Consider the following 27212-nt stretch of genomic DNA (forward strand, 5'->3'; position numbering starts at 1 on the left):
GGTGAGTCCATAGCGTTTTGTAACTATCAGCGAGTCTCTGTTACAGCGGGAGCTGGTGAGTCCATAGCGTTTTTAAACTATCAGCGAGTCTCTGTTACAGCGGGAGCTGGTGAGTCCATAGCGTTTTGTAACTATCAGCGAGTCTCTGTTACAGCGGGAGCTGGTGAGTCCATAGCGTTTTGTAACTATCAGCGAGTCTCTGTTACAGCGGGAGCTGGTGAGTCCATAGCGTTTTGTAACTATCAGCGAGTCTCTGTTACAGCGGGAGCTGGTGAGTCCATAGCGTTTTGTAACTATCAGCGAGTCTCTGTTACAGCGGGAGCTGGTGAGTCCATAGCGTTTTGTAACTATCAGAGAGTCTCTGTTACAGCGGGAGCTGGTGAGTCCATAGCGTTTTGTAACTATCAGCGAGTCTCTGTTATAGCGGGAGCTGGTGAGTCCATAGCGTTTTGTAACTATCAGAGAGTCTCTGTTACAGCGGGAGCTGGTGCGTCCATAGCGTTTTGTAACTATCAGCGAGTCTGTTACAGCGGGAGCTGGTGAGTCCATAGCGTTTTGTAACTATCAGCGAGTCTCTGTTACAGCGGGAGCTGGTGAGTCCATAGCGTTTTGTAACTATCAGCGAGTCTCTGTTACAGCGGGAGCTGGTGAGTCCATAGCGTTTTGTAACTATCAGAGAGTCTCTGTTACAGCGGGAGCTGGTGAGTCCATAGCGTTTTGTAACTATCAGCGAGTCTCTGTTACAGCGGGAGCTGGTGAGTCCATAGCGTTTTGTAACTATCAGCGAGTCTCTGTTACAGCGGGAGCTGGTGAGTCCATAGCGTTTTGTAACTATCAGCGAGTCTCTGTTACAGCGGGAGCTGGTGAGTCCATAGCGTTTTGTAACTATCAGCGAGTCTGTTACAGCGGGAGCTGGTGAGTCCATAGCGTTTTGTAACTATCAGCGAGTCTCTGTTACAGCGGGAGCTGGTGAGTCCATAGCGTTTTGTAACTATCAGCGAGTCTCTGTTACAGCGGGAGCTGGTGAGTCCATAGCGTTTTGTAACTATCAGCGAGTCTGTTACAGCGGGAGCTGGTGAGTCCGTAGCGTTTTTAAACTATCAGGGAGTCTGTTACAGCGGGAGCTGGTGAGTCCATAGCGTTTTGTAACTATCAGCGAGTCTCTGTTACAGCCGGAGCTGGTGAGTCCATAGCGTTTTGTAACTATCAGCGAGTCTCTGTTACAGCGGGAGCTGGTGAGTCCATAGCGTTTTGTAACTATCAGCGAGTCTGTTACAGCGGGAGCTGGTGAGTCCATAGCGTTTTCTAACTATCAGCGAGTCTCTGTTACAGCGGGAGCTGGTGAGTCCATAGCGTTTTGTAACTATCAGCGAGTCTGTTACAGCGGGAGCTGGTGAGTCCATAGCGTTTTGTAACTATCAGCGAGTCTCTGAGGTGATGACGTTACACTTGCATGCAATTCACTACTAAATGTTTGCCATCAGATATCTTATAATGGCTTTCTGCCAGAAATCCAAGAGCTGTGGATGAGTTATCTGTACAGCTTCCATTTTCCCCCTGTGCTTCCTTTCTGACGAGTTATCTGTACAGCTTCCATTTTCCCCCTGTGCTTCCTTTCTGACGAGTTATCTGTACAGCTTCCATTTTCCCCCTGTGCTTCCTTTCTGACGAGTTATCTGTACAGCTTCCATTTTCCCCCTGTGCTTCGTACTAGTGTTTTTTCTCCTCCGTTCTCCTCCCCTCTGCTCTGTGATCACATGCTGTTCTTCCCCCTCTGTTCTCCTCCCCTCTGCTCTGTGATCACATGCTGCTCTTCCCCCTCTGTTCTCCTCCCCTCTGCTCCGTGTACACATGCTGCTCTTCCCCCTCTGTTCTCCTCCCCTCTGCTCCGTGATCACATGCTGCTCTTCCCCCTCTGTTCTCCTCCCCTCTGCTCTGTGATCACATGCTGCTCTTCCCCCTCTGTTCTCCTCCCCTCTGCTCTGTGATCACATGCTGCTCTTCCCCCTCTGTTCTCCTCCCCTCTGCTCTGTGATCACATGCTGCTCTTCCCCCTCTGTTCTCCTCCCCTCTGCTCTGTGATCACATGCTGCTCTTCCCCCTCTGTTCTCCTCCCCTCTGCTCCGTGTACACATGCTGCTCTTCCCCCTCTGTTCTCCTCCCCTCTGCTCTGTGATCACATGCTGCTCTTCCCCCTCTGTTCTCCTCCCCTCTGCTCCGTGTACACATGCTGCTCTTCCTTCAGAAAAGCCTGCATCACAGCGTTGTTCATTGGCCTTGCCTTGTAAATGTCCACACTACTGAAAATGACAGTAGCTACAAGCTATGCTTGTATGACTTCATGAGCTGGATTTGCTTGTCTTTGCAATTAGTTTGTTCGTTTTCGGTTGTTAGAATTTAGCTATGTGATCTGTCTCTTACTTGTGCTAATGTTGTTAGCATTCTGATAGACGCCCAATGGGCTTAAAAAAATAGCGCCCCTTTATTGTTCTATGCTGGTAATTCTGACCCAGTTTTTGGCCTGTTGAAAGGAAAAGAGGCAGGAGAGGAGGATCCCTGTGAGATTAAGGCAAATGGAAGACTGTCCACTTCTCTCTCTTCTATTGGCCAATGTACAGCCTCTTGATAATAAGATGGATGTGACCGCTGATCGCGGATTTGCTATCAACGGGACTCTCGTAACTGCAATATTCTCTGCTTTTCTAAATGGCTTTTGGACAAGATGATCCCCTCATGGCTATTCAACTCGATGGATTCTCCATTCACCGAGTGGACAGGACATTGGATTCGGGGAACTCGAGAGTGGGAGAGGTATGCCTCTTCATCAACAGCAAATGGTGTGCTGACTGTAGCGCGGTGGAAGTCTCCACCCGTTGTTCCTCCTTCTTGGAATACCTGATGGTCAAATGCCGACACTTCTACCTCCTGAAAGTTTTCCAGTATTATTGTGACTACTGTATATATTCCACCTCAGGACAAGAACAACAAGCTGGCGCTAAACCAACTGTACGAGGCTATAAGCAAGCAGGAAACCCTGCCCCTGGAGGCTGCTTTCCTTGTTCCCGACTTCATCAACACTTCTCCTTCGCCACTAGGGGCGATAAAGACCCACACGCATACAAGGCCCGCCCTCTTCCCCCTTTCAGCAAGTCAGATCATGACTCTTTGCTCCTGTTTCCTGTCTACAAGCAGAAGCTCAAACAGGAAGTACCCGTGATGCGCTCCGTTGAGAATTGGTAATCCGAATCAGAAGCTATGCTACAAGACTGCTTTGCTTGCGCTGACTGGAATATGTTCCGGCACTCCGCCAATAGCATCGACGAGCTAACCACCTCGGTCACCTGCTTCATTAGGAAATGCATTGGCGACGTTGTCCCCACAGTGAAGGTTTGAAATGGAACTGTTAAATTATATGCAATGCATGTAACCTACTTACCATCTCATGGTAACGTGTTTCTTGTGACAGGTCGGCCTGTATTTGCTGCAGCGTAGTCTAGGCCACAGTAATACAAAGGATGCGCGTCTAATTTACTCATCTCCATCTGGCTTTCTCTCTCCTGTTCTATATAGCCAGGACAACAACCTCTCCCTCTATATAGCCAGGACAACAACCTCTCCTGTTCTATATAGCCAGGACAACAACCTCTCCCTCTATATAGCCAGGACAACAACCTCTCCCTCTATATAGCCAGGACAACAACCTCTCCCTCAACATCAGTAACACCAAGGAGCCCATTCTGGTCTACAGGAAACGGGGGGCGAGCACGCCCGATCTTCATCTGCGGGGCTGCAGTGGAGTGGGTCGAGAGCTTCAAGTTGCTCGGTTTCCAAATCACAAAGGACTTAAAAAGGTCCACACGCAAACAGTGGTCAAGACAGCGCCTCTTCCCTCTTCCCCTTTAATAGGTTAAACGGATTTGGGCCCTCAAATCCTCAGTTCTACAGCTGTACCATTGAGAGCATCTTGACTGGCTGCATCACCGCTTGGTACGGCAACAGCACCGCCCTGGATCACATGGCGCTACAGAGGCTGGTGCGGACAGCCCAGTACGTCACTGGGGCTGAGCTCCCTGCCACCCAGGACCTCTATATCAGGCGGTGTGAAAGGAAGGCCTGGAAAATTGTTAAGACTCCAGCCACCCAAGCCATAGACTGTTTTCTCTTCTACCGCACTGCAAGAGGTACCGGTGCATCAAGTCTGACACCAACAGGCTCCTAAACAGCTTCTACCTCCAAGCCATAAGACTGATAAATAGTCCATGTAGCCATCTATCTGCATTGATCCTTCTGTTTTATTTTTGCACTCAATGCACACACACACAAACACACACACACACACTCTATGCACTCTACACACCCACTCATACTTGGGCGATATACCGTATACTGGGGTATTTGGAAAAAGCCACGGGATGGTTTTCAATAATGTCAATACCGTTAACTATTTATTTTGAAGGTTTTTAAAAAATATTAGAAGCTACTTTTTAAGTGAATACCTGCAGTCAACTTGTGCAATATATTAGGAGGTAAAGCAGATTGCGTTCTTAATTTCACCTGTCACATTATTTTACATTATAACGTTTACCGTAGTTCCCCAGAACAGTCGCGCCAGCCACGTTTGTTTGTAACTAGCACAACAGGAGAAAAGTAGCTACACAGAGATCACTGTCTGATGATATGCCTGTCCATGAATTCTCATCTGATTTGGAGAAGTGCATCTGAAGCACGAAATGAGTTTGATGCTGAGCAGGAATTACAATAAGAACCATTTACAAAACGCAGCAAGGTATTTCTTATGCGTTTGTATCTTTTTTTCCTGCGTTAAAAATGAAGAATTCTGCATTAGGGCGACCCCTAAGTTTAACTTGCTATCTACGTAAGTGGCTGAATTAATAAGGTCACAGGGCATCATATTGTGTTAGCTTTCTGCTGTATTTGAGAAGTCGAAGCCCTTTGGATGAGTTATCTGTCCAGCTGCCACTGCAGCTTGATTCCCTTGTTGTTTCTCCTCTCCCTTCTGGGTCCGTCTGCTCCTCCCCCATCTTCTCTGGGCAGAGCAGGCAGGCCCGTTGCCCTAGCGACTCCCAGCCTCCACACAGACACAGTGTGTACACAGTACTGTTCTTCCTTCAGACAAGCATGCGTCAACTTTGTTCATTTGCGTAATATTTCTCGTTCACATTCACTTGTAAATGTCCAAACTCACCAAAAATGACGTTCGGTAGTCCCTACCTATATATGTACAGTGAGGGGAAAAAAGTATTTGATCCCCTGCTGATTTTGAACGTTTGCCCACTGACAAAGAAATGATCAGTCTATCATTTTAATGGTATGTTTATTTGAACAGTGAGTGACAGAATAACAACAACAAAATCCAGAAAAACGCATGTCAAAAATGTTATAAATTGATTTGCATTTTAATAATAATAATAATAAGCCATTTAGCAGACAATGAGGGAAATAAGTATTTGGCCCCTCTCAATCGAAAGATTTCTGGCTCCCAGGTGTCTTTTATACAGGTAACGAGCTGAGATTAGGAGCACACTCTTAAAGGGAGTGCTCCTAATCTCAGCTTGTTACCTGTATAAAATACACCTGTCCACAGAAGCAATCAATCAGATTCCAAACTCTCCACCATGGCCAAGACCAAAGAGCTCTCCAAGGATGTCAGGGACAAGATTGTAGACCTACACAAGGCTGGAATGGGCTACAAAACCATCACCAAGCAGCTTGGTGAGAAGGTGACAACAGTTGGTGCGATTATTCGCAAATGGAAGAAACACAAAATAACTGTCAATCTCCCTCGGCCTGGGGCTCCATGCAAGATCTCACCTTGTGGAGTTGCAATGATCATGAGAACGGTGAGGAATCAGCCCAGAACTACACGGGAGGATCTTGTCAATGATCTCAAGGCAGCTGGGACCATAGTCACCAAGAAAACAATTGGTAACACATTACGCCGTGAAGGACTGAAATCCTGCAGCGCCCGCAAGGTCCCCCTGCTCAAGAAAGCACATATACAGGGCCGTCTGAAGTTTGCCAATGAACATCTGAATGATTCAGAGGAGAACTGGGTGAAAGTGTTGTGGTCAGATGAGACCAAAATCGAGGTCTTTGGCATCAACTCAACTCGCCGTGTTTGGAGGAGGAGGAATGCTGCCTATGACCCCAAGAACACCATCCCCACCGTCAAACATGGAGGTGGAAACATTATGCTTTGGGGGTGTTTTTCTGCTAAGGGGACAGGACAACTTCACCGCATCAAAGGGACGATGGACAGGGCCATGTACCGTCAAATCTTGGGTGAGAACCTCCTTCCCTCAAACAGGGCATTGAAAATGGGTTGTGGATAGGTATTCCAGCATGACAATGACCCAAAACTCACGGCCAAAGCAACAAAGGAGTGGCTCAAGAAGAAGCACATTAAGGTCCTGGAGTGGCCTAGCCAGTCTCCAGACCTTAATCCCATAGAAAATCTGTGGAGGGAGCTGAAGGTTCGAGTTGCCAAACGTCAGCCTCGAAACCTTAATGACTTGTACCTGCAAAGAGGAGTGGGACAAAATCCCTCCTGAGATGTGTGCAAACCTGGTGGCCAATTACAAGAAACGTCTGACCTCTGTGATTGCCAACAAGGGTTTTGCCACCAAGTACTAAGTAATGTTTTGCAGAGGGTCAAATACTTATTTCCCTCATTAAAATGCAAAACATTTTTGACATGCGTTTTTCTGGATTTTTGTTGTTGTTATTCTGTCTCTCACTGTTCAAATAAACCTACCATTAAAATTATAGACTGATCATGTCTTTGTCAGTGGGTAAATGTACAAAATCAGCAGGGGATCAAATACTTTTTTCCCTCACTGTATAACTTCATGAGCCGGATTGCCTGTCTTTGCAATTTGTTTATTTTCAATTGTGCTCGTTAGCATATTTAGCTAGCAGCCTCCATAGAACTTCTCTATTACTTGTGATAATTTTGTTAGTTTTCTGGTAATGCGTTTTTGGCGCACCTTTGTGTACTAAGCCAGTAATACCGTAAATCCTGTTGTGAGAGAAGGACAGTATGATGACATGAAAGTCTGGATACCGCCCAACCCTACTGACACGCCATCACACGTTAGGGTTTCCCCTAGGATCTTTTTCAGCAGTGGGGGGGTGGGGGAGCATTGCTACTAGTGTTAGCGCAATGACATGCTAGCTGTTCCCATAGACTTCTCCAATGACATGCTAGCTGTTCCTATAGACTTCTCCAATGACATGCTAGCTGTTCCCATAGACTTCTCCAATGTCATGCTAGCTGTTTCCATAGACTCCTCCAATGACATGCTAGCTGTTCCCATAGACTTCTCCAATGACATGCTAGCTGTTCCCATAGACTTCTCCAATGACATGCTAGCTGTTTCCATAGACTCCTCCAATGACATGCTAGCTGTTCCCATAGACTTCTCCAATGACATGCTAGCTGTTTCCATAGACTTTTCCAATGTCCCTGTATATAGCTACTGACCCTGGAACTGTCCCTGGATATAGCTACTGACCCTGGAACTGTCCCTGTATATAGCTACTGACCCTGGAACTGTCCCTGGATATAGCTACTGACCCTGGAACTGTCCCTGTATATAGCTACTGACCCTGGAACTGACCCTGTATATAGCTACTGACCCTGGAACTGTATATAGCTACTGACCCTGGAACTGTCCCTGTATATAGCTACTGACCCTGGAACTGTCCCTGTATATAGCTACTGACCCTGGAACTGTCCCTGTATATAGCTACTGACCCTGGAACTGTCCCTGTATATAGCTACTGACCCTGGAACTGTCCCTGTATATAGCTACTGACCCTGGAACTGTCCCTGTATATAGCTACTGACCCTTGAACTGTATATTGATTTTATAGTACTACTGATATTCATTACTGCGTTGTTGGGAAAGAGCAAGAAAGAAAGCCATTTCACTGTACTTGTGCATGTGACAATCTTGAAGCTTGAATGATAATATTCATATTATATTGTATTATTCAGGTTGTTCAGACGTTGGAGGACCACCACCAGGAGGTGCTGTCTCTCTACAGGGACTTTGGTTTCTGCGGCCTGATCGCCCAGGACTCAGAGTTTGCCCTCTGCAACGTGCCCGCCTACTTCTCCTCGCACGCGCTCAAACTGTCCTGGAACGGCAAGAACCTGACCACCCACCAGTACCTGCTCTCTGAAGCTGCCAGACAGCTGGGTCTGAAGACACAACACCTGCCCTGCTTCACTGCTCTGCTGGGTAGGTACCTAATTAACCTAAACGTGAAGCCTGGGGAAGTTCATGGTAGAATAATAGCTAAATAGGGGTGGGAACCCGCTGAAAATCAGTGACTCCTCGCAACACGTTAAACCAATCAAATGCCTTGCTTGGGCAGATCTCCAGAGCTGCTAACTAGATTATTATAGTAGATACGACAGTGCAGGAGGATGGCCAGGAATAGCCGATTTTTAAATCCCCATCAAAATATTCTGATCGATGTATGCTGATTGTGTGTATAGACCACACTTCTGGATGAACACAATTCTGTTTTTCGTCCAGGTTTTCAATTTTTCTGTAATGTTACAAACTAGCATACGGAACAACTCTCTGCAAAATGTGTCCTCCACCGGTCTGTTTCAAGACAGGTGCATGATAATGGTCCATTCTAAACCAAAACAAATTTCACATATATATTATTTAGTATATATAAAGACAAGATTAAATCAGGAATAGTCTGAGTATTAGCCTGTCCCTTGTGAATGAAACCCAGTAAGGCTTAGAAACAGCACATGCCTTTTCTTTTTAGACTTTTGCAAATCATAGTTGCACTCCTCATGTAGCCCAGCTCATAGGTCTATATCTTTTATTTATTTATTTTTTATTTAACCTTTATTTAACCAGGTAAGCCAGTTGAGAACAAGTTCTCATTTACAACTGCGACCTGGCCAAGATAAAGCAAAGCAGTGTGATAAAAACAACAACACAGAGTTACATATGGGGTAAAACAAAACATAAAGTCAAAAAATACAACAGAAAATATATATACAGTGTGTGCAAATGTAGCAAGTTATGGAGGTAAGGCAATAAATAGGCTATAGTGCAAAATAATTACAATTAGTATTAACACTGGAATGATAGATGTGAAAAAGATGATGTGCAAATAGAGATACTGGGGTGCAAAAGAGCAAAATAAATAACAATATAGGGATGAGGTAGTTGGGTGGGCTAATTTCAGATGGGCTGTGTACAGGTGCAGTGATCGGTAAGGTGCTCTGACAACTGATGCTTAAAGTTAGTGAGGGAGATAAGTGTCTCCAGCTTCAGAGATTTTTGCAGTTCGTTCCAGTCATTGGCAGCAGAGAACTGGAAGGAATGGCGGCCAAAGGAGGTGTTGGCTTTGGGGATGACCAGTGAGATATACCTGCTGGAGCGCAGACTACGGGAGGGTGTTGCTATGGTGACCAGTGAGCTAAGATAAGACAGGGATTTGCCTAGCAGTGATTTATAGATGGCCTGGAGCCAGTGGGTTTGGCGACGAATATGTAGTGAGGGCCAGCCAACAAGAGCATACAGGTCACAGTGGTGGGTAGTATATGGGGCTTTGGTGACAAAACGGATGGCACTGTGATAGACTACATCCAATTTGCTGAGTAGAGTGTTGGAGGCTATTTTGTAAATGACATCGCCAAAGTCAAGGATCGGTAGGATAGTCAGTTTTACGAGGGCATGTTTGGCAGCATGAGTGAAGGAGGCTTTGTTGCAAAATAGGAAGCTGATTCTAGATCTAACTTTGGATTGGAGATGCTTAATGTGAGTCTGGAAGGAGAGTTTACAGTCTAACCAGACACTTAGGTATTTGTAGTTGTCCACATACTCTAGGTCAGACCCGTCGAGAGTGGTGATTCTAGTCGGGTGGGCGGGTGCAAGCAGCGTTCAGTTGAAGAGCATGCATTTAGTTTTACTAGCGTTTAAGAGCAGTTGGAGGCCACGGAAGGAGTGTTGTATGGCATTGAAGCTCGTTTGGAGGTTTGTTAACACAGTGTCCAATGAAGGGCCAGATGTATAAAAAATGGTGTCGTCCGCATTGAGGTGGATCCGAGAGTCACCAGCAGCAAGAGCAACATCATTGATATACACAGAGAATAGAGTCGGGCCGAGAATTGAACCCTGTGGCACCCCCATAGAGACGGCCAGAGGTCCAGACAACAGGCCCTGCGATTTGACACATTGAACTCTATCTGAGAAGTAGTTGGTGAACCAGGTGAGGCAGTCATTTGAGAAACCAAGGCTATTTAGTCTGCCAAGAAGAATGCGGTGGTTGACAGAGTCGAAAGCCTTGGCCAGGTCGATGAAGACGGCTGCACAGTACTGTCTATTATCAATCGCGGTTATAATATCGTTTAGGACCTTGAGCGTGGCTGAAGTGCACCCGTGACCAGCTGGGAAACCGGATTGCATAGCGGAGAATGTACGGTGGGATTCGAAATGGTCGGTGATCTGTTTGTTAACTTGGCTTTCAAAAACTTTCGAAAGGCAGGGCAGGATGGATATAGGTCTGTAACCGTTTGGATCTAGAGTGTCACCCCCTTTGAAGAGGGGGATGACCGCGGCAGCTTTCCATTCTCTGGGGATCTCAGACGTTACGAAAGAGAGGTTGAACAGCCTAGTAATAGGGGTTGTGACAATTTCGGGCAGCTAATTTTAGAAAGAAAGGGTCCAGATTGTCTAGCCCAGATGATTTGTAGGGGTCCAGATTTTGCAGCTCTTTCAGAACATCAGCTGTCTGAATTTGTGTGAAGGAGAAGCGGGGGGGGGGCATGGGCAAGTTGCAGCGGAGGGCGCAGAGCTGGTGGCCGGGGTAGGGGTAGCCAGGTGGAAAGCATGGCCAGCCGTAGCAAAATGCTTGTAGAAATTCTCTATTATTGTAGATTTATCGGTGGTGACAGTGTTTCCTAGCCACAGTGCAGTGGGCAACTGGGAGGAAGTACTCTTATTCTCCATGGACTTTAGTGTCCCAAAACATTTTGGAGTTAGTGTTACAGGATGCAAATTTCTGTTTGAAAAAGCTAGCCTTTGCTTTCCTAACTGCTTGTGTATATTGGTTCCTGACTTCCCTGAAAAGTTGCATATCGCGGGGGCTGTTCGATGCTAATGCAGTACGCCACAGGATGTTTTTGTGCTGGTCAAGGGCAGTCAAGTCTGAGGAGAACCAGGGGCTATATCTGTTCTTAGTTCTGTATTTTTTGAATGGGGCATGCTTATTTAAGATTGAGAGGAAAGCACTTTTAAAGAACAACCAGGCATCCTTTACTGACGGAATGAGGTCAATATCCATCCAGGATACCCGGGCCAGGTCAATTAGAAAGGCCTCCTCGCTAAAGTGTTTTAGGGAGCGTTTGACAGTGATAAGGGGTGGTCGTTTGATCGCGGACCCATTACGGACGCAGGCAATAAGGCAGTGATCGCTGAGATCCTGGTTGAAGACAGCGGAGGTGTATTTAGAGGGTAAATTTGTCAGGATGATATCTGTGAGGGTGCCCATGTTTACAGATTTTGGGTTGTACCTGGTAGGGTTGTTGATAATTTGTGTGAGATTGAGGGCATTTAGTTTAGATTGTAGGATGGCCAGGGTGTTAAGCATATCCCAGTTTAGGTCACCAAGCAGTACGAACTCTGAGGATAGATGGGGCGCAATCAATTCACATATGGTGTCCAGGGCACATCTGGGGGCTGAGGGGGGTCTGTAGCAAGCGGCAACAGTGAGAGACTTATTTCTGGAAAGGTGGATTTTTAGAAGTAGAAGCTCAAACTGTTTGGGCACAGACCTGGATAGTATGATAGAGCTCTGCAGGCTATCTCTACAGTAGATTGTAACCCCACCCCCTTTGGCAGTTCTATCTAGATGGAAAATGTTGTAGTTGGGGATGGACATTTCTGAATTTTTGGTGGCCTTCCTAAGCCAGGATTCAGACACTGCTAGAACATCAGGGTTGGCGGAGTGTGCTAACCCAGTGAATAACTAACATTTAGGAAGGAGGCTTCTGATGTTAACGTGCAGAAAACCAAGACTTTTACGGTTACAGAAGTCAACAAATGATAACGCCTGGGGAGCAGGAGTGATACTGGGGGCTACAGGGCCTGGGTTAACCTCTACATCACCAGAGGAACAGAGGAGGAGTAGAATAAGGATACGGCTAAAGGCTTTAAGTACTGGTCTTCTAGTGCGTTGGGTACATAGAATAAAGGGGGCAGATTTCCGGGCGTTGTAGAATAGATTCAGGGCATTATGTACAGACAAGGATATGGAAGGATATGAGTACAGTGGAGGTAAACCTAAGCGTTGGGTAACGATGAAAGAGAGAGCATCACTGGAGGCACCGATTGAGTCGGTGTCTGCGTGTATGGGGGTTGGGATAAAGGAGCTATCTAAGGCAGGTTGAGCGAGACTGGGGGATCTACAGTGAAATAGTACAATAAGAAATAACTGAAACAGCAATAAGCAAGGCATATTGACATGGGAGAGAGGCATAAAGCAATCACAGGTGTTATTTGAGAGCTAAGACAACAGCTGGTAATGGTGACACAGTTTGGGCTGAAGCTAAACATAAACAGGATGCGGTACCGTATAAAGGAACAGTCCAGCAGGCATCAGCTGCATAGCTGAGTTATCATAAGGTCCGGTGAACAGCAATAGTTCGGAGGTAGTTCGGACACTGGCGAGCAAGAGGCCGGGCCTAGCAGATGGATCTTCGTGGTCGACGTCGTAACGGGAAGCCTGTTGAAACCAATATGTTTTGATAAGGTTTGTATCACAACTAAAGTGACCAAATAACTTCTTAAAATTAAGCACATTAATTCGCTTTACAACGGGTGTAGAGCTTGACTGGCTCAAGTGTTCACCAAATTGAAAATGGGGATTGGCCAACACAGATAGAAGGAATGGATATGCCTTCAGAGAAGGATGCCCAAACCCAATGGGAAGACCCATCTCTAAGTGATCACAACTACAGCTCAGGTGATCATGTAAAGCCCACTACCTGTGCGGAAGCACTCTGTCGACTGCATACAGGCTTGTCTCTTGCTGCCTTTTCTACCCCGGCGGAACATCTTCTACCCCTCTACAAAGGCAGCTTTCAGTTAGACCTGACAGACCAACTCCTGATGACACCGATGAAGCTGAAGCTTAACTTGCTGCAGCAGCACTTAGCATAAAGGTTTGGTGTTTCCCAGAGTTTTGTCAGTCTAGTGATTTAGTTATTGGATTGACATGATGGAAGAGAATCTGAGGGAGTACATTCCATGGCTGCCAAGGGAGACCATCCGTGCTACAATGCCACAATGTTTTGAGGACCACTACCCAGGAACAACTTGCATTATTGACTGCTCAGAAACTGCTTTACAGAAATGCAAGAATCTGGATTCAAGGGGGAGTCATTCAGCCATTACTGCTCCCAGAACACCATCAAGTACCTGGTGGCCAGTGATGTTCATCTCTTCAGCATATGGAGGTAGATGTAGCAACAAATATATAACATCAGATTCTGGGTTACTGGAGTACCTCTGTCCTGGTGATGAGGTCATGGCTGACCGGGGCTTCACAATCCATGATCTGCTACACGAGAGGTCAAATTAACAATTCCAGCCTTCACAAAAAGAGGCGCACATCTGTCAGAGGAGGACAACACATGTACAAGACGGATAGCTAACGTGAGGGTTCATGTGGAACGCGTCATTCAAAGGCTCAAGTGGTTTAGAATCATCTCACAGACAGTGCCAATCAACATCTAAAATGGACAAAAGACTTTGAATCTGTGCTGCCCTGTGTAACCTGCGTGGTGATATCATTCATGAAGATGCTGAATGAACTGACCAGTCAAATGCCATTCACAGGGTCGATTTACCAATATGAGTTAAATATCTGTCAATTTACGTAAAATACATTTCAATTCATTCTATAACAACTCGACTAAATTATTTGTTTTACATACTCCTTAATATTAATGAAAAACAAAGCCATAAAAACAATTTCCACAATACTGTGACTGTTGATGATTTAAGTAAGGCTTTTTAATTGAAAAACAATTTGTTAATAGTAGCTGCAAACAGGAGAGACATCTGACTACATACACTACCAGTCAAAAGTTTGGACACCTACTCATTCAATGGTTTTTCTTTATTTTTACTATTTTCTACATTGTAGAATAATAGTGAAGACATCCAAACTATGAAATAACACATATGGAATCATGTAGTAACCAAAAAAATGTTAAACAAATCAAAATATGTTATTTGAGATTCTTCAAGTAGCCACCCTTTGCCTTGATGACAGCTTTGCACACTCTTGGCATTCTCTCAACCAGCTTCATGAGGTAGTCACCTGGAATGTTTTCAATTAACAGGTGTGCATTCTTATAAGTTAATTTGTGGAATTTCTTTCCTTCTTAATGAGTTTCAGCCAATCAGTTGTGTTGTGACAAGGTAAGGGGGGGTATACAGAAGATTGCCCTATTTGGTAAAAGAGAAAGCCCCATTTGAAATCACTTATAATTTGTGTTGCCACCCTAGGGTCATGATCTACTCATAAAGCATTTTTAGAACTTTAATTATTCAAAAACATAAAATACAGTCATACCATCAAAAAGTGTTAAAAATATTGTGATGTGATATTCAGCCCTAACAGACCCATAGAAGGTCAGAAGGGGGGGCAGAAACGATACTCACACACTAGGCGATATGGCCGAAAAATCTGATCTAGATTTTTTTTTAACTTATGGGTGATTCATGATATATATATATATATATATATATATATATATATATATATATATATATATATATATATATATATATATATATATATATATATATATATATATATATATATATATACACTGCTCAAAAAAATAAAGGGAACACTTAAACAACACAATGTAACTCCAAGTCAATCACACTTCTGTGAAATCAAACTGTCCACTTAGGAAGCAACACTGATTGACAATAAATGTCACATGCTGTTGTGCAAATGGAATAGACAACAGGTGGAAATTATAGGCAATTAGCAAGACACCCCCAATAAAGGACTGGTTCTGCAGGTGGTGACCACAGACCACTTCTCAGTTCCTATGCTTCCTGGCTGATGTTTTGGTCACTTTTGAATGCTGGCGGTGCTTTCACTCTAGTGGTAGCATGAGACGGAGTCTACAACCCACACAAGTGGCTCAGGTAGTGCAGCTCATCCAGGATGGCACATCAATGCGAGCTATGGAAAGAAGGTTTGCTGTGTCTGTCAGCGTAGTGTCCAGAGCATGGAGGCGCTACCAGGAGACAGGCCAGTACATCAGGAGACGTGGAGGAGGCCGTAGGAGGGCAACAACCCAGCAGCAGGACTGCAACCTCCGCCTTTGTGCAAGGAGGAGCAGGAGGAGCACTGCCAGAGCCCTGCAAAATGACCTCCAGCAGGCCACAAATGTGCATGTCTGCTCAAACGGTCAGAAACAGACTCCATGAGGGTGGTATGAGGGCCCGACGTCCACAGGTGGGGGTTGTGCTTACAGCCCAACACCGTGCAGGACGTTTGGCATTTGCCAGAGAACACCAAGATTGGCAGATTCACCACTGGCGCCCTGTGACCTTCACAGATGAAAGCAGGTTCACACTGAGCACATGTGACAGACGTGACAGAGTCTAGAGACGCCATGGAGAACGTTCTGCTGCCTGCAACATCCTCCAGCATGACCGGTAAGGCGGTGGGTCAGTCATGGTGTGGGGTGGCATTTCATTGGGGGGCTGCACAGCCCTCCATGTGCTCGCCAGAGGTAGCCTGACTGCCATTAGGTACCGAGATGAGATCCTCAGACCTCTTGTGAGACCATATGCTGGTGCGGTTGGCCCTGGGTTCCTCCTAATGCAAGACAATGCTAGACCTCATGTGGCTGGAGTGTGTCAGCAGTTCCTGCAAGAGGAAGGCATTGATGCTATGGACTGGCCCACCCGTTCCCCAGACCTGAATCCAATTGAGCACATCTGGGACATCATGTCTCGCTCCATCCACCAACGCCACGTTGCACCACAGACTGTCCAGGAGTTGGCGGATGCTTTAGTCCAGGTCTGGGAGGAGATCCCTCAGGAGACCATCCGCCACCTCATCAGGAGCATGCCCAGGCGTTGTAGGGAGGTCATACAGGCACGTGGAGGCCACACACACTACTGAGCCTCATTTTGACTTGTTTTAAGGACATTACATCAAAATTGGATCAGCCTATAGTGTGGTTTTCCACTTTAATTTTGAGTGTGACTCCAAATCCAGACCTCCATGGGTTGATAAATTAGATTTCTATTGATAATTTTTGTGTGATTTTGTTGTCAGCACATTCAACTATGGAAAGAAAAAAGTATTTAATAAGATTATTTCATTCATTCAGATCTAGGATGTGTTGTTTAAGTGTTCCCTTTATTTTTTTGAGCAGTGTATATATCCATAAAAAAAAATTGTTTCTCTAAATAAGTGTTGTCTTACAATTAAAGGTAAAATACACTATTTCAAACAGTCAGCAATAATCTAATGAATTCAGGGCTTGTGAAGTTATACCTAGTCTAAATATAAGCCTTCCACAACCGTAAGACACACTTATAATTTAATTATTTCATCAAAATACACCGAACTAAAGTATAAACACAACATGTAAAGTGTTGGTCCCATGTTTCATGAGCTGAAATAAAAAATCCCAGGAATCTTACATACACACAAAAAGCTTATTTCTCTCAAATGTTGTGCTCAAATTTGTTTATATCCATGTTAGTGAGCATTTCTCCTTTGCCAAGATAACCATTTCTCCTTTGCCAAGATAATCCATCCACCTGACAGGTGTGGTATATCAATAAGCTGATTAAACAGCGTGATCATTACACAGGTGCACCTTGTGCTGGGGACAACAAAATGCCTCTTTTAAAATATGCATTTTGTTCTCAACACAATGCCACAGATGTCTCAAGTTTTGAGGGAGTGTGCAATTGGTATACTGACTGCAGGAATGTCCACCAGAGCTCTTGCCAGATAATTGAATGTTAAACTGCCTCCAACGTCGTTTTAAAGAATTTGGCAGTATGTCCAACGGCCTCACAACCCCAGACCACGTGTAACCACGCCAGCCCAGGACCTCCCCAGACCACGTGTAACCACGCCAGCCCAGGACCTCCCCAGACCATGTGTAACCACGCCAGCCCAGGACCTCCACATCCGGCTTCTACACCTGTGGGATCGTCTGAGGGGGGAGGGTGGGGGTGCTGAGGAGTATTTCTGTCTGTAATAGCTCTTTTGTGGGGAAAAACTCATTCTGATTGGCTGGGCCTGGCTTCCCAGTGGGTGGGCCTATGCCCTCCCAGGAACACCTGCCCAGTCATGTGAAATCCATAGATTAGGGCCTAATGAATTTATTTCAATTTACTGATTTCCTCATATGAACTGTAACTCTGTAAAATCTTTGAAATTGTTGCATGTTGCATTTAATTTTGTTCAGTATAGTTTCACCTGCTTTTTTTTGTTGCAATAATCACTGATCTGGTGTTTTTGTTACAAATGTTACTAGAGCCAAGCATAATGCACATTCACTAATAATGACTAACTTCTGGTAGCAGGCATTAGCCTATAGACATTTAACACAGGCCTCATCAACAATCTCTCAAGCCCACGTGCTAGTGATTAGACGCCTAATCTTTATATTTCAAGTTTAGCCAACGTGGATCTATTTGCTAGCTAGCAAGGTTGAACAGTTGAATTGTTATGAACACACTCCTGTCCGTCTCCCAACTGTTTGAAAAGCACGTTAGCCTGTCCACTTTGTTCAGATGCTGAAATCAAGTGGACTACCTTATTTCTCAGAATGAGAACGAGTTGCCAATTCCTTATATAATTGTGTTTTATGCTTATTGCACATTTATAAAACACAGACTAGACATTGAGTATAACAACCTTTGGCTAACATGCTGCTAGCGGTATCTCAATGCCTCTGCATTTTCCACAATAAATGTTCATTAATACTCTGGTTTTAGCAGTGTCTGCTCTGCGTGCAATTTGAGTAGTTGAGACATAAAAAGGGTATCGTTACTAAAGTTAACTTCTCTATTCCAGTAAAATAATGTCTCAATGTGTTTGTGTCCATATGATAGATTATGTTGGACCAAACCTCAAATGCAAATAGCGAGTTGAAACCGCTCGTCAGAGAGGAAGATCTGTCAACTATGTTGTTGTGAGAGACAGGGGGAGGGGCTTGGTGTGTGTGTAAACCATAGAGGAAGAGGTGAAGCTCAAATCTGTCCATAATAAGTCATTGCGTTTCTATGGGCTTATTTTGGACCTAAAGCTTGTCACCTTTCTTCCTACCTATGGGACAACTCCCATTGTTAGGGGGGAGACGGGCATCTCTTCATTATATCCAGATCTCTGGTGTAAATGGGAAGGAGCATCTCTTCATTATATACAGATCTCTGGTGTAAATGGGAAGGTGCATCTCTTCATTATATACAGATCTCTGGTGTAAATGGGAAGGAGCATCTCTTCATTATATCCAGATCTCTGGTGTAAATGGGAAGGTGCATCTCTTCATTATATACAGATCTCTGGTGTAAATGGGAAGGAGCATCTCTTCATTATATCCAGATCTCTGGTGTAAATGGGAAGGAGCATCTCTTCATTATATCCAGATCTCTGGTGTAAATGGGAAGGAGCATCTCTTCATTATATACAGATCTCTGGTGTAAATGGGAAGGAGCATCTCTTCATTATATCTAGATCTCTGGTGTAAATGGGAAGGAGCATCTCATCATTATATCCAGATCTCTGGTGTAAATGGGAAGGAGCATCTCTTCATTATATACAGATCTCTGGTGTAAATGGGAAGGAGCATCTCCTCATTATATCCAGATCTCTGGTGTAAATGGGAAGGAGCATCTCATCATTATATCCAGATCTCTGGTGTAAATGGGAAGGAGCATCTCATCATTATATCCAGATCTCTGGTGTAAATGGGAAGGAGCATCTCTTCATTATATCCAGATCTCTGGTGTAAATGGGAAGGAGCATCTCTTCATTATATACAGATCTCTGGTGTAAATGGGAAGGAGCATCTCTTCATTATATCCAGATCTCTGGTGTAAATGGGAAGGAGCATCTCTTCATTATAGACAGATCTCTGGTGTAAATGGGAAGGAGCATCTCTTCATTATATCCAGATCTCTGGTGTAAATGGGAAGGAGCATCTCTTCATTATATACAGATCTCTGGTGTAAATGGGAAGGAGCATCTCTTCATTATATACAGATCTCTGGTGTAAATGGGAAGGAGCATCTCCTCATTATATACAGATCTCTGGTGTAAATGGGAAGGAGCATCTCTTCATTATATCCAGATCTCTGGTGTAAATGGGAAGGAGCATCTCTTCATTATATCCAGATCTCTGGTGTAAATGGGAAGGAGCATCTCTTCATTATATCCAGATCTCTGGTGTAAATGGGAAGGAGCATCTCTTCATTATATACAGATCTCTGGTGTAAATGGGAAGGAGCATCTCCTCATTATATACAGATCTCTGGTGTAAATGGGAAGGAGCATCTCTTCATTATATACAGATCTCTGGTGTAAATGGGAAGGAGCATCTCTTCATTATATACAGATCTCTGGTGTAAATGGGAAGGTGCATCTCTTCATTATATACAGATCTCTGGTGTAAATGGGAAGGAGCATCTCTTCATTATATCCAGATCTCTGGTGTAAATGGGAAGGAGCATCTCTTCATTATATACAGATCTCTGGTGTAAATGGGAAGGAGCATCTCTTCATTATATACAGATCTCTGGTGTAAATGGGAAGGAGCATCTCTTCATTATATCCAGATCTCTGGTGTAAATGGGAAGGAGCATCTCTTCATTATATACAGATCTCTGGTGTAAATGGGAAGGAGCATCTCTTCATTATATACAGATCTCTGGTGTAAATGGGAAGGTCCACAGCTCAGAGGAGTGAAGGAGACGAGACCATAAAGACAAACAGAGAACAAGCAGACAAACGCTCAGAAAAAATCAACATAAAACCTTGATTCTTGTGATACAGACATCTGGAATATCGCGCAAACACATACATTCAAATGAATTCAATATATCGCCCAGCCCAAACACACACAACTGGGCTTTCTCAATCCCTCTTTCTCTCTTCCCCCCAATAGGGAACCATATTCTCCCTGACGAGGACCTGGCTGCCTTCCACTGGAGCCTTTTAGGACCAGAACACCCCCTGGCCTCACTCAAGGTATAACCTCTGACCCCTGACCTTTAACCCTGACGGCCTCTTCTATTTACTTCTAAACCATAACATTAAGCTCTACCCCTGCTGTCTGGCACATCTTTTACCTCTGACCCCTGACCTTTAACCCTGACGGCCTCTTCTATTTACTTCTAAACCATAACATTAAGCTCTACCCCTGCTGTCTGGCACATCTTTTACCTCTGACCCCTGACCTCTATCCCTCTAGGTGCGTGCCCACCAGTTGGTCCTGCCTCCCTGTGAGGTGGTGTCTGACCCCTGACCTCTATCCCTCTAGGTACGTGCCCACCAGTTGGTCCTGCCTCCCTGTGAGGTGGTTATTAAGGTGGTGTCTGACCCCTGACCTCTAACCCTCTAGGTGCGTGCCCACCAGTTGGTCCTGCCTCCCTGTGAGGTGGTTATTAAGGTGGTGTCTGACCCCTGACCTCTAACCCTCTAGGTGCGTGCCCACCAGTTGGTCCTGCCTCCCTGTGAGGTGGTTATTAAGGTGGTGTCTGACCCCTGACCTCTAACCCTCTAGGTGCGTGCCCACCAGTTGGTCCTGCCTCCCTGTGAGGTGGTTATTAAGGTGGTGTCTGACCCCTGACCTCTAACCCTCTAGGTGCGTGCCCACCAGTTGGTACTGCCTCCCTGTGAGGTGGTGTCTGACCCCTGACCTCTAACCCTCTAGGTGCGTGCCCACCAGTTGGTCCTGCCTCCCTGTGAGGTGGTGTCTGACCCCTGACCTCTAACCCTCTAGGTGCGTGCCCACCAGTTGGTCCTGCCTCCCTGTGAGGTGGTGTCTGACCCCTGACCTCTAACCCTCTAGGTGCGTGCCCACCAGTTGGTCCTGCCTCCCTGTGAGGTGGTGTCTGACCCCTGACCTCTAACCCTCTAGGTGCGTGCCCACCAGTTGGTACTGCCTCCCTGTGAGGTGGTGTCTGACCCCTGACCTCTAACCCTCTAGGTCCGTGCCCACCAGTTGGTACTGCCTCCCTGTGAGGTGGTTATTAAGGTGGTGTCTGACCCCTGACCCCTGACCTCTAACCCTCTAGGTACGTGCCCACCAGTTGGTCCTGCCTCCCTGTGAGGTGGTTATTAAGGTGGTGTCTGACCCCTGACCTCTAACCCTCTAGGTACGTGCCCACCAGTTGGTACTGCCTCCCTGTGAGGTGGTTATTAAGGTGGTGTCTGACCCCTGACCTCTATCCCTCTAGGTACGTGCCCACCAGTTGGTACTGCCTCCCTGTGAGGTGGTTATTAAGGTGGTGTTGACCCCTGACCTCTAACCCTCTAGGTGCGTGCCCACCAGTTGGTCCTGCCTCCCTGTGAGGTGGTTATTAAGGTGGTGTCTGACCCCTGACCCCTGACCTCTAACCCTCTAGGTACGTGCCCACCAGTTGGTCCTGCCTCCCTGTGAGGTGGTTATTAAGGTGGTGTCTGACCCCTGACCTCTAACCCTCTAGGTACGTGCCCACCAGTTGGTCCTGCCTCCCTGTGAGGTGGTGTCTGACCCCTGACCTCTATCCCTCTAGGTCCGTGCCCACCAGTTGGTCCTGCCTCCCTGTGAGGTGGTTATTAAGGTGGTGTCTGACCCCTGACCTCTATCCCTCTAGGTGCGTGCCCACCAGTTGGTCCTGCCTCCCTGTGAGGTGGTGTCTGACCCCTGACCTCTAACCCTCTAGGTACGTGCCCACCAGTTGGTCCTGCCTCCCTGTGAGGTGGTGTCTGACCCCTGACCTCTAACCCTCTAGGTGCGTGCCCACCAGTTGGTCCTGCCTCCCTGTGAGGTGGTGTCTGACCCCTGACCTCTATCCCTCTAGGTGCGTGCCCACCAGTTGGTCCTGCCTCCCTGTGAGGTGGTGTCTGACCCCTGACCTCTATCCCTCTAGGTACGTGCCCACCAGTTGGTACTGCCTCCCTGTGAGGTGGTGTCTGACCCCTGACCTCTAACCCTCTAGGTATGTGCCCACCAGTTGGTCCTGCCTCCCTGTGAGGTGGTTATTAAGGTGGTGTCTGACCCCTGACCTCTAACCCTCTAGGTCCGTGCCCACCAGTTGGTCCTGCCTCCCTGTGAGGTGGTGTCTGACCCCTGACCTCTAACCCTCTAGGTACGTGCCCACCAGTTGGTCCTGCCTCCCTTTGAGGTGGTGTCTGACCCCTGACCTCTATCCCTCTAGGTACGTGCCCACCAGTTGGTCCTGCCTCCCTGTGAGGTGGTTATCAAGGCGGTGTCAGAGTATGTCTCCTCCATTAAAGACCTGGGGAACCTCGACGTTATCGCCAGGGACGTCTTCAAACAGTCACAGGTATACACACACACACACACACACACACACACACACACACACACACACACACCACTAGTACACACACCACTAGTTTACACAGTCTCTCTCTCTCTCTCTCTCTCTCTCTCTCTCTCTCTCTCTCTCTCTCTCTCTCTCTCTCTGTCCTCTCTCTCTCTCTCTCTCTCTCTCTCTGTCCTCTCTCTCTCTCTCTCTCTGTCCTCTCTCTCTCTCTCTCTCTCTCTCTCTGTCCTCTCTCTCTCTCTCTCTCTGTCCTCTCTCTCTCTCTCTGTCCTCTCTCTCTCTCTCTCTCTCTCTCTCTGTCCTCTCTCTCTCTCTCTCTCTCTGTCCTCTCTCTCTCTCTCTCTGTCCTCTCTCTCTCTCTGTCCTCTCTCTCTCTCTCTCTCTCTCTGTCCTCTCTCTCTCTCTCTCTCTCTCTGTCCTCTCTCTCTCTCTCTCTCTCTCTCTCTGTCCTCTCTCTCTCTCTCTCTGTCCTCTCTCTCTGTCCTCTCTCTCTCTCTCTCTGTCCTCTCTCTCTCTCTGTCCTCTCTCTCTCTCTGTCCTCTCTCTCTCTCTCTGTCCTCTCTCTCTCTCTCTCTCTCTCTCTCTCTGTCCTCTCTCTCTCTCTGTCCTCTCTCTCTCTCTCTCTCTGTCCTCTCTCTCTCTCTGTCCTCTCTCTCTCTCTGTCCTCTCTCTCTGTCCTGTCTCTGTCCTCTGTCTCTCTCTCTGTCCTCTGTCCTGTCTCTCTCTCTCTCTCTCTCTCTCTCTGTCTCTGTCCTCTGTCTCTCTCTCTGTCTTCTGTCTCTCTCTCTGTCCTCTGTCCTGTCTCTCTCTCTCTCTGTCCTCTGTCCTGTCTCTCTCTCTCTGTCTCTCTCTCTGTCCTCTGTCTCTCTCTCTGTCCTCTGTCCTGTCTCTCTCTCTCTGTCCTCTGTCTCTGTCCTGTCCTTTGTCTCTCTCTCTGTCTCTGTCCTCTGTCCTCTCTCTCTCTCTGTCCTCTCTCTCTCTCTGTCCTCTCTCTCTGTCCTCTCTCTCTCTCTCTGTCCTCTCTCTCTCTCTGTCCTCTGTCTCTCTCTCTGTCCTCTGTCCTCTGTCCTCTGTCTCTCCTCTGTCCTCTCTCCTCTGTCCTCTCTCTCTGTCCTCTGTCTCTCTCCTCTAGTCTCGTATGGAGGACAAGGTGCAGCGTTTTAAGAGGGCTGTGGAGTATTTCTCAGCTGCCTCTAAACCCCGCCCCCTCTCCATGGGACCCTCCCCCTACCTCTGTGAGTTACCCTGCAATTGGCGAAGGCCGCTGTCCGTCATACAGTATCTCTTGTAGTCAGTGATACAACAAGCACCATTGGCTAAAGCTTTTTCTCAATACTTGTTAGACCTGCTAAATTGGACAAGTAATTTATTTATCTGTCTGTGTGTTTAGTGCCAGGGTTTGGTCCGGCTCCGTTTGGGGGACCTCCTGGCCACATGGGGGCGATGCAGACTGTAAAGCACCAGGTAGGAGTCACATGTCTCTGATGTAGATAGTTATTACCTCCTAACCCTACTGTGGAGGGGTGGGGTTCATGTTGGCCGCACATTTCTGTGGGCATGACTCAGTATTGACTCAGTAGTACAGCAGCTGGCTCTCCTCTTGTATTGACTCAGTAGTACAGCAGCTGGCTCTCCTCTTGTATTGACTCAGTAGTACAGCAGCTGGCTCTCCTCTTGTATTGACTCAGTAGTACAGCAGCTGTCTCTCCTCTTGTATTGACTCAGTAGTACAGCAGCTGGCTCTCCTCTTGTATTGACTCAGTAGTACAGCAGCTGTCTCTCCTCTTGTATTGACTCAGTAGTACAGCAGCTGGCTCTCCTCTTGTATTGACTCAGTAGTACAGCAGCTGGCTCTCCTCTTGTATTGACTCAGTAGTACAGCAGCTGGCTCTCCTCTTGTATTGACTCAGTAGTACAGCAGCTGGCTCTCCTCTTGTATTGACTCAGTAGTACAGCAGCTGGCTCTCCTCTTGTATTGACTCAGTAGTACAGCAGCTGGCTCTCCTCTTGTATTGACTCAGTTGGGGCTCTTGCCGCCACTAAATCCAGCAACAATGGCTGTAGTCTAGCTAGTTGTAGTCCTATAATCTCTCTCTCTCCCCCAGTTCCATCCCCAGGGTGTACAGCCACCCTATCAGAATGCTCCATACGGTCCAGGCAACACCTCTCTGTTCCAGAACCCCCCACCTCCCCTGCAGGACTGCAAAGATTCACTGGCAGGGAAAATGGCCTTCACCGATTGGTCGGCTCCATATGACCAGGGAGGAAGTAGATTACCGAATCACCACACGGCCGCTCCCTCTGGCCCCTCCCCCTCTCCTTCATCTTCTTCTGATGGAGACGAACCAAACGACAGCAGCAAGTAAGACACACTGATACACACTGTTACCCCCACACAAACACACACACACACACACACTGATACACACTTACAGTGAGGGGAAAAAAGTATTTGATCCCCTGCTGATTTTGTACGTTTGCCCACTGACAAAGACATGATCAGTGTATCATTTTAATGGTAGGTTTATTTGAACAGTGAGAGTCAGAATAACAACAACAAAAATCCAGAAAAACGCATGTCAAAAATGATATAAATTGATTTGCATTTTAATGAGGGAAATAAGTATTTGACCCCCTCTCAATCTGAAAGATTTCTGGCTCCCAGGTGTCTTTTATACAGGTAACGAACTGAGATTAGGAGCACACTCTTAAAGGGAGTGCTCCTAATCCCAGTTTGTTACCTGTATAAAAGACACCTGTCCACAGAAGCAATCAATCAATCAGATTCCAAACTCTCCACCATGGCCAAGACCAAAGAGCTCTCCAAGGATGTCAGGGACAAGATTGTAGACCTACACAAGGCTGGAATGGGCTACAAGAGCATCGCCAAGCAGCTTGGTGAAAAGGTGACAACAGTTGGTGCGATTATTTGCAAATGGAAGAAACACAAAATAACTGTCAATCTCCCTCGGCCTGGGGCTCCATGCAAGATCTCACCTCGTGGAGTAGCAATGATCATGAGAACGGTGAGGAATCAGCCCAGAACTACACGGGAGGATCTTGTCAATGATCTCAAGGCAGCTGGGACCATAGTCACCAAGAAAACAATTGGTAACACACTACCCCGTGAAGGACTGAAATCCTGCAGTGCCCGCAAGGTCCCCCTGCTCAAGAAAGCACATATACAGGGCCGTCTGAAGTTTGCCAATGAACATCTGAATGATTCAAAGGAGAACTGGGTGAAAGTGTTGTGGTCAGATGAGACCAAAATGGAGCTGTTTGCCATCAACTCAACTTGCCGTGTTTGGAGGAGGAGGAATGCTGCCTATGACCCCAAGAACACCATCCCCACTGTCAAACATGGAGGTGGAAACATTATGCTTTGGGGGTGTTTTTCTGCTAAGGGAACAGGACAACTTCACCGCATCAAAGGGACGATGGACGGGGCCATGTACCGTCAAATCTTGGGTGAGAACCTCCTTCCCTCAGCCAGGGCATTGAAAATTGGCTCTGGATGGGTATTCCAGCATGAAAATGACCCAAAACACACGGCCAAGGCAACAAAGGAGTGGCTCAAGAAGAAGCACATTAAGGTCCTGGAGTGGCCTAGCCAGTCTCCAGACCTTAATCCCATAGAAAATCTGTGGAGGGAGCTGAAGGTTCGAGTTGCCAAACGTCAGGCTCGAAACCTTAATGACTTGGAGAAGATCTGCAAAGAGGAGTGGGACAAAATCCCTCCTGAGATGTGTGCAAACCTGGTGGCCAACTACAAGAAACGTCTGACCTCTGTGATTGCCAACAAGGGTTTTGCCACCAAGTACTAATTAATGTTTTGCAGAGGGTCAAATACTTATTTGCCTCATTAAAATGCAAATAAATTCATAACATTTTTGACATACGTTTTTCTGGATTTTTGTTGTTATTCTGTCTCTCACTGTTCAAATAAACCTACCATTAAATTTATAGACTGATCATGTCTTTGTCAGTGGGCAAACGTACAAAATCAGCAGGGGATCAAATACTTTTTTCCCTCACTGTATACACACACACACTGATACACGCACACATTGATACACACCCCTCTCATCTCTCTCTCTCTCGCCTCTCCCCTCTCCTCTCCCCTCTCCCCTCTCATCTCTCCTCTCCTCTCCCCTCTCATCTCTCCTCTCCTCTCCCCTCTCATCTCTCTCTCTCTCTCCCCTCTCATCTCTCTCTCTCTCGCCTCTCATCTCTCTCGCCTCTCCCCTCCCCTCCCCTCTCCACTCTCCTCTCCCCTCTCATCTCTCCTCTCTCTCTCTCTCCCCTCTCATCTCTCTCTCTCCCCTCTCATCTCTCTCGCCTCTCCCCTCCCCTCTCCCCTCTCCTCTCCCCTCTCATCTCTCCTCTCTCTCTCTCCCCTCTCATCTCTCTCTCTCCCCTCTCATCGCTCTCCCCTCTCATCTCTCCTCTCTCTCTCTCCCCTCTAATCTCTCTCTCTCCCCTCTCATCGCTCTCCCCTCTCATCTCTCCTCTCTCTCTCTCCCCTCTAATCTCTCTCTCTCCCCTCTCATCGCTCTCCCCTCTCATCTCTCCTCTCTCTCTCTCCCCTCTCATCTCTCT

The 27212-nt window shown here is 46.6% G+C and overlaps 1 protein-coding gene across 1 annotated transcript in view; it reads left to right on the plus strand.

Moving 5' to 3' along the window:
* Positions 1-27212, plus strand: part of LOC311148199 (constitutive coactivator of PPAR-gamma-like protein 2) — a 64531-nt gene that overhangs the window by 9692 nt on the left and 27627 nt on the right. Inside the window, exons 2-7 of the mRNA XM_084185079.1 lie at positions 8021-8267; positions 20225-20307; positions 22482-22610; positions 23746-23848; positions 24004-24077; positions 24719-24971. Coding sequence (XP_084041205.1) covers positions 8021-8267; positions 20225-20307; positions 22482-22610; positions 23746-23848; positions 24004-24077; positions 24719-24971 — 889 coding nt within the window. The remainder of the gene's footprint in view (positions 1-8020; positions 8268-20224; positions 20308-22481; positions 22611-23745; positions 23849-24003; positions 24078-24718; positions 24972-27212) is intronic.

Source organism: Coregonus lavaretus, assembly GCF_964263955.1.
Source record: "Coregonus lavaretus genome assembly, chromosome: 20".
Lineage (NCBI taxonomy): Eukaryota > Metazoa > Chordata > Actinopteri > Salmoniformes > Salmonidae > Coregonus > Coregonus lavaretus.